The sequence below is a fragment of the Anoplophora glabripennis genome, unplaced genomic scaffold, assembly GCF_000390285.2.
Source record: "Anoplophora glabripennis isolate ALB-LARVAE unplaced genomic scaffold, Agla_2.0 scaffold77, whole genome shotgun sequence".
In the NCBI taxonomy this organism is placed as follows: Eukaryota; Metazoa; Arthropoda; class Insecta; order Coleoptera; family Cerambycidae; genus Anoplophora; species Anoplophora glabripennis.
In genome coordinates this window covers 1,161,386-1,173,752 of record NW_019416717.1, presented here as the reverse complement: position 1 = coordinate 1,173,752, position 12,367 = coordinate 1,161,386, and the positions used below count along the sequence as shown (strand labels likewise).

Genomic DNA, 12,367 nt, shown 5'->3' with positions numbered 1-12,367 from the left:
AAAATGTATAATCAGGGCGTTAGAACTATGCCTCCCAAAGTAAGAAAATAGTTGCCATAAACATAGCTCAGGAAATGGTTAGTTTCCAAGATACAGAGCTGTCAACTATTTCATTTTTGTTACTTAAACTGTCAGCAACTTAATTTTCTGCAATTGTGGCTGATTTCCACCCACCATGTCTCTTAATTGCTAAAACATTAACTCCTGTATTAGCCAGTAACGTTGCCGATGTTCTTCGGAATGAATGGCCTGTATATGTTTCAGGATGATCTAGTTTCAAAAACTGTATAATATTAGCCGACTGGTTGGTTGTAACATTTACCTGCTTGATAGCGCATAAAAGAACGTGAAATTTCAGATTTAATTTCCGATCTAATCTTAATATATTTCTTGAGATTTTCTAGGTGAGAAACCGAACCCAGACGAGAAGTAATTGTAAACGAACGTGACATACCATTTTTAGAATCTGGAATTGTAATTACAATAATGTCATAGAAATTTTTGAAATTGACATTGTCCAAAGTTTGCATAACTCATCAGAACGGTATGCTCCTGCAATGCCTAAGACCGTCATTACCTTCTACGTTTTGGTTTTGATCACTGTTTGAAGGCATGTTAATCTTGATGCTAAATCAAATTTTTTCAAATTTTTCACCTTTTATATAATATTTTATTAATATTAAGATAATAACAATAATGTTTTAAATATTTTTTAAAATGTCTCTTTCGTCCTGGCGTCTTGTAATAAAGATGTAAACAACAAAAACCCTAACAAATTTTTACCTCCGTACCATCTTTCAACACCTCGCAAAAACACATTTATCTTGCTCTGTAATTTACTGCTGACAGTAATTACAAAAATGTGTTTTTCTTTTTGTTACAGTTAGAAACGATCTCAATGAAGTACGCCTACCACATTATGTAAAACAGGATTTTCAGAGTTTTCCCTTCTAATTCTTGTTGCATGAATAAAATGTAGATCATTTCTATTTGTGGAGAAATGTTTGTGTCCGATTCTAAAAATAGACGCAAAAGTTTGCGTGTCTATTAATTTCTATAGTTTCCCCCTGTTAAATTTGTGTTAAGTACATAATGTTTATTAGTAACGTTCTATTGCATCTCTCATTTTTATTTTGTTTGTTTGTTTGTAGTTTGTCGAAAATACAAAGGAATGTTTATATTAGACAGTTATATTCAAAATACGAGTATTAGATAAATATTGTTTTTGAAGACATTTGTACCCCGTAATCATGTGTGAAAAAATTGAAAAACTATGAATAGTCATGGATATATAAATACAAAAATGTAAATCCTAATCATCCTTTTTCTTTTTAAATAACCGACTTTTCAGTTTGGTTTTCAAAAATACACGATTACTATTTTCATTTAATTAATTTAATAATTCTATAAATCGGTTTCCTTCGATTTAACAAACCAATTTTGTATGGTATCTACTTGAAAAGTTGAAAAAAAAAAGACCTAAAGATTGAAAGATGTAATCAGTATTCTCAAAATTTCCTTCACGTTATTAGTATTAAAATTTGGAAACTGTTATTAAAAACAATGGCGAAAACAAAATTTGTATACGAGAACATAAATGATGACTCACTCGGTATAGAATTTTAGTTTAAATAAGATTTTGCCGACTAGTAATCCTTGATTTTGATTTTACAAAAATTTACTCAGAGGTGAGTATATTAATTACAATTAAGTGCTTTCTTATTTATATACAGGGTGTCCCGAAGCGAATAGGCCATGCTTCTGTGCTTCTGCTTCTTTGGATACAAATAAATCGCTTTAGGTTCCTTAAAAAGTTGTTGGCCTCGCTGTTTTTTAATTTTTTTTAAGATACCTAATTAGAAAATGTGACCAAAGTAGGTACAGATAGAAAATATTGTAATTCGGCTACTCCAAAAATTTCCCTACATCTGATTTCAATAAAATATTTTTAAGTCACTTGAAGTATCTCAAAAAAAATTACTTCAAGGAAGCATCTTTTGATTAAAAGTGACTTGATCTTCACTTCCGGACAGCCTGTATGGCTGTAAGTTGATATTTAGACATATATTTTTAAAAATAAAATATTTGTGTGGGCTCAAATCGGATATTTGATATAATTTTTCTATATTTGTGTATGACTGTTCTTGGATTGTTTAAAATTGCATGAACGAGCATGCTTGGATCTGTTGTTTATAGATACTAGTATTAGTGATTTTTGTGTCTATGTATATTTACCGTATTGATGTATATTTCGACATTTTTGCTATTATACATCATCTAGATTTATCGGAAAGTGAACCAAAAAGAATACGTATAATATCGGGATAACTCAATTATTATTAAACCACATGTCAGAATATCAAAATTTTGGCAACAATTTTGTCGTTCTTATTTAAAACGTCAAAAATGACAGTTGTTATGGAAGAAATGCTCCAAATATCTTTTTTATTGCCGTCTAATAATAATAATTATTATTACAATGGATCTTAAAATTTTTTTATTTATAAACGTTACTTATGTTTTATTATACTCTAGTGACAAAATAGTAGGCAGTGATTCATTACTTTAATGTGTGGATCACCCGAGGGGTAAACCGCTCCCTGAATTCTATACAAAAACTTCTCTATACTTCGTCAAACTTCCTCGGACCTTCTCTAGACTGCTTCGTAATTCCTCCGCATTTTTCTATAAAAGATAATACTGCGCATGCGTTTACCGTTCACGCATGCGCAGTTTGGTTCCAACTTCCCGACTTCCTCCAAACTTCCTCCAGACTTTCTCAACTTCCTTGGAATTCCTAAAAACTTCCCCGACTTCCTTCGGAATTCTTTTCAACTTCTTCAATTTCCTTATAACTTCCTCCAACTTCTTCTCGACTTCCTGGGGACATGTACAAAAACTTCCTCAGCGGTTTACCCCTCGGGATTACCTTATGGTAATCTCCTGCTTGTCGCGATTCGAATACATGTAAATCATTATTCAAAAATCCGCATTCATTTTCAATACTTCCGAATACTTGATTAAAATTATGAATATTATGAATGAAATACTCTGTATACAGCTTTAGAATGTTTGAACCTACTAAAATGACAAAACATTATAAAATAGCGTTAGACTCAAATGGGTAAAAAATTCTCTAAGATGTCACTTATAAAGTTTTAAATAAGAATGGCACAATTTTTCTTTGAAATTTTCATGATTAGGTAAGATTGTTATACAGGGTGTTTGGAAAAGTTTGTACAAAATTTAAAGAGGTGAAAGTAGAGCCAAAAATAGTAAAAAAAGTTCCTATAAACATTGGTCCTCCGGAGCACCGTTACTGAGGTGTAGCCCTCCAATGCGGTCTTATGATTCAGATATTTTTTAAAATAACTTTCTTTTTGATTAAGATAATGGAATGAAAATTGTACATAATAATCCTACCATAAGGGTCTATAACGACTATCATAAGTTTCATCAAAATCCGTTATAAATAAGAATAGTTTCTAACTACCCTTAACAATTTTTTCGAATTTTTTTATTCCTTTGAATTATCAAGCAAATAATATTATTTTTTAATGAATTAGACTTTTTTGAAGAAAACATTTCTCCACTTTTTTTTCGAATTCTGCGTAGTTTAGTCAGAAATAATTATTTTTTTAAATAATGTATGGCTCAGAACAGTAACTTTTTTTAAACATTTTCAAATAGTAGATACATCTTTAAGGTGGCCATATTCCTGGCCGAGAAATAGTGAAATTTCTGGCGTTTTTAGGTACTGAAATCTTTAAAAGTAAAACGTGTAGAACAAAAGTAAGCACAAAAATAAAATCCTTGATTAAATCCTTGATAAAATCCTAATGATTGCCACTTTCGCGTGCTATAGTTTAAATTCTTACGTTTCTTTGTCTGCTTAGTTGTGATCTTTGTGCTTGACTTTGCATTTCATTCGATTTTTTTACAACCATGAACCATCATGAGCAGACGCTCTTCTTACACTCACAGTAGTATTACGTTAAAAAAATTATTTCTTCTAAATCATGCTTACGCCTCCTTGGACGGCCAAATTCACGATGTCTTGGAGCTAGGGCTCCTGATTCCATCGTTCTTGCATGAATTTTCCCAAACAATCTTGCAGAAGGTTGCCTTCTATCAGGGAAACGTTGCCGATAGTCTTTTTGAGCCGTCATACTATTTCCATTACAGAAACCATAAATAAAATGCATATCGGCATATTTACGATTAGTAAAAGCATTCATGGTTGTAAAAAAATCGAATGAAATGCAAAGTCAAACACAAAGATCACAACTAAGAAACGTAAGAATTTAAATGATAGCACGCGAAAGTGACAATCATTAATATCATTACAACGAAACTGTCACTATGAGAGATGCCTATACTATGTAAAAATGTTAAAAAATGTTACTGTTCTGAGCTAAACATTATTTAAACAATAATTATTTCTGAGTAAACTACGCAGAGTTCGAAAAAAATACAGAAATTTCTTCTTCAAAAAAGTCTAATTCATTAAAAAATAATATTATTTGCTTGATAATTCAAAAAATTTATCAAAATTCCTATTAAGGGTAGTTAGAAAACTATCCTTATTTATAAGTATTATAACCGATTTCACCGAATCAGAAAGTTATTTTAAAAAATATCCAAAGGCTAAGACCCCTTTCGAGGGCCATATCGCAGTAACGGTGCTCCGGAGAACAAATATTTGTAGGAACTTTTTTTACTATTTTTGGCTCTACTTCCACCTCCTTAAATTTTGTACCAACTTTTCCAAACATTCTGTATAAATCAGCTGTTACAAATTCGCTTCTCACTACAGGGATCTCGAAAACAGTAAGAGATATGAACTAGCTTAAATGGGGGCAAAGTTACGTAATCAGGAGGCCAACATTATGCCTCTAAAAGATCAAGGCTAACATGATTAGTTTTCGAAATATTTTAAAAAAACGAAATTTCGGAAACCCGTTTTTGTTTAATTTCAGCCTTGTTTGAAGTGATATTGAAAAAATAAAAACACTTTCTCAAGGCCACTTTTTGCCCTCTATCGAATGGCACAATCGATTTTTATATGTAACGTTTTCGTCTTTCCAGGACCGTCATCAACTTCATTTTTTTAAATACGACCCTGGAAATTTTATTACATTTTCTGCAAGCCTTTATGACCTTCATACTGTACTGCCTCAGACCGAACCAGATTCAGACGTTTTGTTTCGAAAAATTCATCTTCAGTGTGTTCCAAATTTATCCTCATTTCAACTTTTGACATAACGAAAATGTTTTTGAACATTTACTGAAAGTTTTTAAAGAATAATATTCAGTTGAAGATTTGGTTGTTCATATACATTTTTAAGAATTAATTTGTCAAAATAAAATTAAAATTGTAATTTAATTTTGACGCAAAAACTTATCGATTTATGTATGACCAATGATGGTAATAGTTAACAATAATAAATGTTTTATTGTAACGCATGGTGGTAATAGTTCAAATAACTAGATGGATTTCACAGTTTCTAATGACACTTACAGTGTACGATAATTCAATAAACAAATAAATATAAATAACAAATTTAGATAAATTTGGAACGAATACACTGTAGATGAATTTTTCGAGACAAAATGTCTGAATCTGGTTCGGGCTGAGGCAGTACAGTATTGGGGGTCATGAAGGCTTGCAAAAAATGTAATAACATTTCCAGGTCCTATTTAAAAAAATGAAGTTGATGATGGTCCTGGAAAGACGAAACGTTACATATAAAAACTGATTATGCCATTCGATAGAAGGCAAAAAGTGGCCATGAAAAAGTGTTATTTTTTCAATATCACCTGAAACAAGGCTGAAATGAAACAAAAACGGATTTCCAACATTTCGTTTTTTTTTTAATATTTCGAAAACTAATCATGTTAGCCTTGATTTTTTAGAGGCATAATGTTGGTCTCCTCATTACGCAACTTTGCCCCCTTGTAAGCTAGTTCGTATCTCTTACCGTTTTCGAGATCCCTGAAGTGCGAAGCGAATTTGTAACAGCCTGTTTATCAACAAATTATGTTGTCGAGATTTCACCAAGCAATCTTTACAGTACTTTAAACAAAATGAAACATTAGCACGATACATTTTGTAGTCAATCTATTTTAGCGTTTGGTAAAAAATATCACCGATCTAACATCCCGTTTGACGTTTGTTTGAAAGGAGCGTATTTATGGGGCCGACGCTTCTGCGCCGACCAAAGCTGCTATCGCCAATTCAGAAACCGTTATCGTCGCCCAAAACTGTTTTCGGCATCTGCCCGGATATCTCAGCAGCCACCTCCATAGGCGATTATTAATAATAATTAGCTCGCCGGCGTCTGCTTTATCTGATACACAATTATCTCCCTCATTTCGTACGGCAATAAATGAAATTTTGTATTTGCAGCCGCAGGTACGATAATTGTTATCTTATCGGCTGATAAATTATTTGTAATTCTTACCCGTCCGATGTATGTGCCAAAGTATAACAACAAAAATGTCGAAAATACAACAAAAACGCTGCGAATGAACTAGTTCCTTACGGATTGTTGAAATCGCAGTGGTCCGGAATGTTCAAAGTAGTCAAAGAGGGCTTCGTGGAAGAGACTAGTTACTTATTTCATGTCGTTTTGTCCACAGTGTTCCCAAATGTGCCGTCACAGCCCGGGATGCCCTGCCAAGGAGAGGACAGTAAGTAGACAATTTTTTTTAATCGTTCTACTAACATTGTGGAGGTTGCTTCACACCTGAAAGCAAAGCAGACAGCTTGTTAATCTTCAAGTATCGGACGAGACAGTGTTTTCAGCTGAGAAATGACTCATACGAATGATACGGATACTTTTATTATTCCCGTACAGATCTGGCAGATCTTACATTACGGTTTTTGTAATTTCACCAAATATACCGTGCCCCAATGTTGCTCCATTTGCCATTACAGGGTGTTTAGGTTTTTGAAGAACATCACAAATACAAAAACATATCGAATGATATTTGACATAGATTAATGGAACTAAATAAAAACAAAAAGTCACTAAATTTGTGATTTTACTTCCGAAATTCCGGGAAACAAGTTTGTTTGACAATTATATTTTTTACTCCAAATTCAACTTACTATACAGGGTGTTCCGGTACTTGATACAAAAAATTCGAGTATATACAGATGAGGTCAAAATAATATCAGTTCTTCATATAAATTTTTTCCATACGGGCCTTCGTTAACAAGTTACGGGCCCTCAAATTTGAAAATTAAAATCTTATTTTTATTTACAGTCTGTAAACTATTAACTTCAGCATGATGCAAATTTGGTGATCCATAACACATGCGTGCAGCTTGTTTTTGATGTAAGTGAAACTTCATTGTGCCCAGAACGCCAGGGACGGACTAACCCAGAATTTTTTCATAGATGACGATCGAATTCTGCCTGTATCAAAAATAAGTTCCCTGAATAATTTGCCAACAATAATACCCTTTTGGTTCAACTCGACTAAAATTAACAGTTTAGGAAATATTTGTGATTTTATGTCACAATGTACGCGAGCGGCGCCTCCACCATTTTTTGTTTTTAATTTTTATTTGCACTTAATTACTATGTCAGAAACGTACATATTTTTAAAACAAGAGCCTAGAAAATCTTAATGTGTGCTAATGTAATTTTCACTAACTAAATTTGACAAATACACTTTACACTTAACACTAAATAGAAAAACAAAACAAGAATATGTTGTAAGTTAAAAATAATAATTTTAAAGAAGGAAGACTATCAAAATACATTTTCAATATGGACACTTTCCACCTCCACATATTTCCTAAATCTACGAATGTTATTTGTTTGTATACGAAAAATCATTTCTGAAGTAGGTCTAATATTATTACAATGGAAATTAATTCTTGGTAGCAATTCATCTCTTGCCTGTACTGGAGTTGCGTACACTAAACTTTTCAAGTATCCCGACGTAAGAAGTCCATCGGGTTAAAGTCTGGAGAACGTGGTGTCCATGAACTTGCGCTTCCTCTCCCAATCCATTTATTATTAAACACATAATACATAATTTCGTACATCAAGATTGAAATGTGCATGAACCAAATGTTTCTTCGGGTGTCTAATGGAACATCATCTAATAGTGGCTGCAAATTCTTTGTCAAAAACCCCAAATATCGATGTCCATTCAGACGTTCCTCAAAAATGTATGGACCTATTTATTAACACAGAAATGCTTTTTCATGTACAAACAAATAATATTCGTAGTCTTAGGAAGTGTGTGGAGGTGGAAGGTGCTCATATTGAAAAAGGATGTTCACAGTTTTCTTATTTTCAAATTATTTTTTAATTTATTTTTACGTGTAAAGTGTGTTTGTCAAATTTTGTTAGTGAAAATTACATTAACACACAGTAAGATTTTCTAGGCTCTTGTTTTAAAACATGTACGCTTCTAACATAGTAATTAAGTGCAATTAAAAATTAAAAACAAAAAATGGTGGAGGCGGCGCTCGAGTGCACTATTACATAAAATCACAAATATTTCCTAAACTGTTAATTTCACCGAGTTGAACCAAGAGGGTATTATCGTTGGCAAATTCTTCTGGGAACTTCGTTTTGATGCAGGCAGATTGCGATCGTCATCTATGCAAAAATTCTGGGTTGTTAACCATTGGGCATAGTCCGTCCCTGGTGTTCTGGGCACAATGAAGTTTCACTTACTACATCAAAAACAAGCTGTACGCATGTATTATGGATCATCAAATTTGCATCTTTCTGAAGTTAATAGTTTAGAGACTGTAAATAAAAATAAGATTTTAATTTTCAACTTTGAGGGCCCGTAACTTGTTAACGTAGGCCCGTATGGAAAAAATGTATATGAAAAACTGTTATCATTTTGACCTCATCTATCTGTACTCGATTTTTTTGTATCAAATACCGGGACACCCTGTATAGTTGAATAAATAGAAAATTGTTTGTCACAAATACATTTATTACAAATTTGATTTGAAATACATTGCAACCATTAAAGATAAAAAACTACACACCGTAGATATTTTGAATTTTTAGGAATAGTAAAGAGACGCCACTGCATTTTCGAGTATCTAATGATTACACTGTATTTGAAATTATATTTGCAATAAAAACATCAAAATACATTCGGTTTAAGACGAATAGTTTTAGAACTGCGAATAAATGATTTTAGAGATAGAAGACATCTTTCTTCCTTGAAATACAGTTACGTAGCAAATAATGGACTTAAGATGCGTCGCTATAGCAGTTAATGAACTAAAAAAATCGATGAATTTACGTCCGCTATCTTATTGTCGAAATGTGTAGGTGTCTCATCTCGTGAGTCAATTTTTTTCATTAGCAATATTGTTTTTTTTAAACAATTTGAGTCGAAAATCAGTTTTTCCAATATATTGGAAAAACTATTGATTTTAGAGAAAAGCATTCAGACGAAATATGCGCAATAAAAAGACCTACAAAGTGCCGCCCAGTAGATTAAAATCGGATAAATTGTTTAAAAGTTATTGCAGAAAAGCCTGAAAAAACAGCATTATTTTAATTATCCATAACTTTGTTGTTAGTTTTTGCAAAATTCTATTTATTTATCCCGTCAAAGGCAAAAATACATAACTTTAACCTTCTGTCTCTCCGAAAAAAATTATTAACAAAAAAGGGTTTAGAAAGTCGATTTTATAAACATTTAGATTATCTTCAAAACCGTACATAATATTTAATTATAAAAAGTATAGCCAATGAAAAAACACACATTTAAAAAAACTGTTCCTACGCTCTTTTGGAGCTGAGTTTGACTTTTTTTTCAAAAATCACAGCGCCTCTGTGATTTTTTTGTTCTATTTAAATAGAAAGCTAAGTTTGGTTTTAAGTTTTAAAAATCGACTTTCTTTCAATTTTTAAACGCACAAATACAAAACAGAGACTACAACATATGTTCAAAATGTCCTCAACCACTTTCGATGCACGCACGACTCCTCCGAATCCAATCTTCGCGAACTCGCTGGAAAACACCTCAAGAAAAGGAAATAGTGGTACGCAAAAAACACTCAGACACGGTCCAATTCCAGATACCAACTGAATTGCGTATTACTGGACAGCTTAGCACCTCGTGTTATCCGCCGCGCCGTTGTCACATTGCTCGATATGAATTTTAAATTTATTACAACGCTAATTATTTTTTAGAATTAAGCATAAAGAAGTTCATAAAAGTGATAAACATTGTATTTTATGGTATTCTATGCACGCAGTTATGTAAATATTCCTTAATTAATCGAACTTTTGTACATCAAGTTGGAGATTTAGATAATTTTTTCCTCGGAAATTGTTTAGAACCCATGTTTAGGCTTTTTTGTTTATTTTAATGTAGGTATTCTATCGTCTGTTAAAATTAAGGCAGTCAAACTTCTGACACCCTGTATAGTTTCACGAAAACATGTAATGAATTTTCCTTTCTACTTATATTCTAAATTTAATTTATGTCATGTCTGTCATTACATATCCGAAAATCCACCTCAAAAGGAAAAAAATTGACAGCAGATGTGGCGCCTATTGCATTCTAAAAAACATTTACATAGAACTGTGCTGCACAAAGCAAGTTTAAACAATGAATATTTACAATTGGAATTATCATAAAAATTATCATATTTTGTTTCATAAATCATTTAATTACAATTAAAAAAAATATTTTCTGGCAACATTTTGACCAAAATAAATATGCTAACAAAAAATCCGCCGGGGTGAAAACGAATTTAAGTCCGTAAATTTGTTACTTAATTACCTATTTTATTCTTTTTCATATTTTACCCTCAATTTTAGATTTATTGAAAATGGGCCTTTACATATCTAATTGGCATGTTTTATTCATTTTTTGCACCTCATTCATGAGTATGAATTATTCATTTCATTTTGATTTTATTGTTCTCAAAAATAAACGGTGCTGCCAAGAAAAACGGTTTTTAGTGTCTTAGAAAGGCGTTACGTAATTTTTGATGTACATAAATTATATTCCCCTAAAATGAATAAAAAATCACCGAATATCAGAGAATACCGCCTCCCCATTAATTTTCTGTTTGATACTAAGTATACTGAACTGAATCCAATTTGGACAGCAACTTATATATTAGCTCTAAAAAAAATTATTATCTGTTCGTCTCAATTCGTATAACTAAATGTTACTTTTATATGAATTGCTTGTTTTACATAAAGAGTGGGAATGATATGACATTTACTCAAATAAATTAATTTTGCTACTGGAACAGTTTTTAAATTGTGTCAAAAAAATTACATCATCACATTAATCACTCAAAAATTATTTATCCTTAACAATTTAACGCCATTCTCCTCATATCTTCTTGCCATATATTGCCAGTATTTTCTTATTTTGTGATTCTTAAGGTTTTTTTGTATAATCTCGCTCGGTTCCGGTTTCTATGTCTGTGCACACACGCTAGTTCCTCAAGGCGTTGTCTCAAGATTCAGAGATTCCTTTGGCTACCCAACCATACATTACGCTTTCATTTCCAAGAGTTCACCGGACCTGAAATAAAAACAAAATCCCCACGGAGGAAAATCTGTAGCCCAGTAAGTTTCACATTACTTCTAGGAATCACCTTTTGGCGTACACCTGACGTCTAATGTAATATTAAAATAAATACAGATAAACATATTTTATACAATTAAACTAAAGTAGAAACAGGAAAATAAAAACTGGAAACCTTCATGCACAGAGACCCACAAAAAAGTTCTGTATCAGAAACAGAGAAGAATAGAGAATATTATAATTGTTTGATCTAAATACAATTTCAAATACAAAATATTTATTACTGAATGTCCAAAAAAATATTTGCGTAGGGATATTTAATTTTCAAAGGAATAACAGCAGGCAGAAAATTTCCTCATCCTCACACAAATCATGTCGATGCAATGCTATTGGAAACTGATAAGTTCGAAAACGGTCTATACCTTGTGATTCGAGTGGCGAATGGTGTTAAATGTTGCTGGAGCAACTCAATACTGGACGGGGTTTTAGTTCGCAGAGTCGTTGTTTTCCACAATACCATAAGCTAAGACTATCAGCAGTGTCTCCTAGTATTAACACCACCGGTTGGTAAATTTGTACGAATTTAGTGACATTTTGCTTTCAATTAATTAATTCATTAGCATAACTCTCATCAATTTACATTGAACATCTTCAGAAAGAAATTTTTTAATTTTAATACTCAATGACGACTGATTTTAGACTCTAGTTCGTTAAGGTCTTTTGGTTTAAGTGATCCAAGACAAAATCTCCTGATGTTGGAACATTTACAGGGTGATTCCCTATATTTTGACCCCCCCATTAACTTTTTTGTTGTAAGAGT

At 32.1% G+C, this 12,367-nt stretch overlaps 1 protein-coding gene across 1 annotated transcript in view; it reads left to right on the top strand.

Annotated features, from left to right (window-relative positions):
* The window catches only part of LOC108904414 (atypical protein kinase C), a 179,714-nt gene that overhangs the window by 115,369 nt on the left and 51,978 nt on the right, over window positions 1-12,367 (top strand). Inside the window, exon 3 of the mRNA XM_018706965.1 lies at window positions 6,643-6,693. Within this exon, the coding sequence (XP_018562481.1) occupies window positions 6,643-6,693 (51 nt within the window). The remainder of the gene's footprint in view (window positions 1-6,642; window positions 6,694-12,367) is intronic.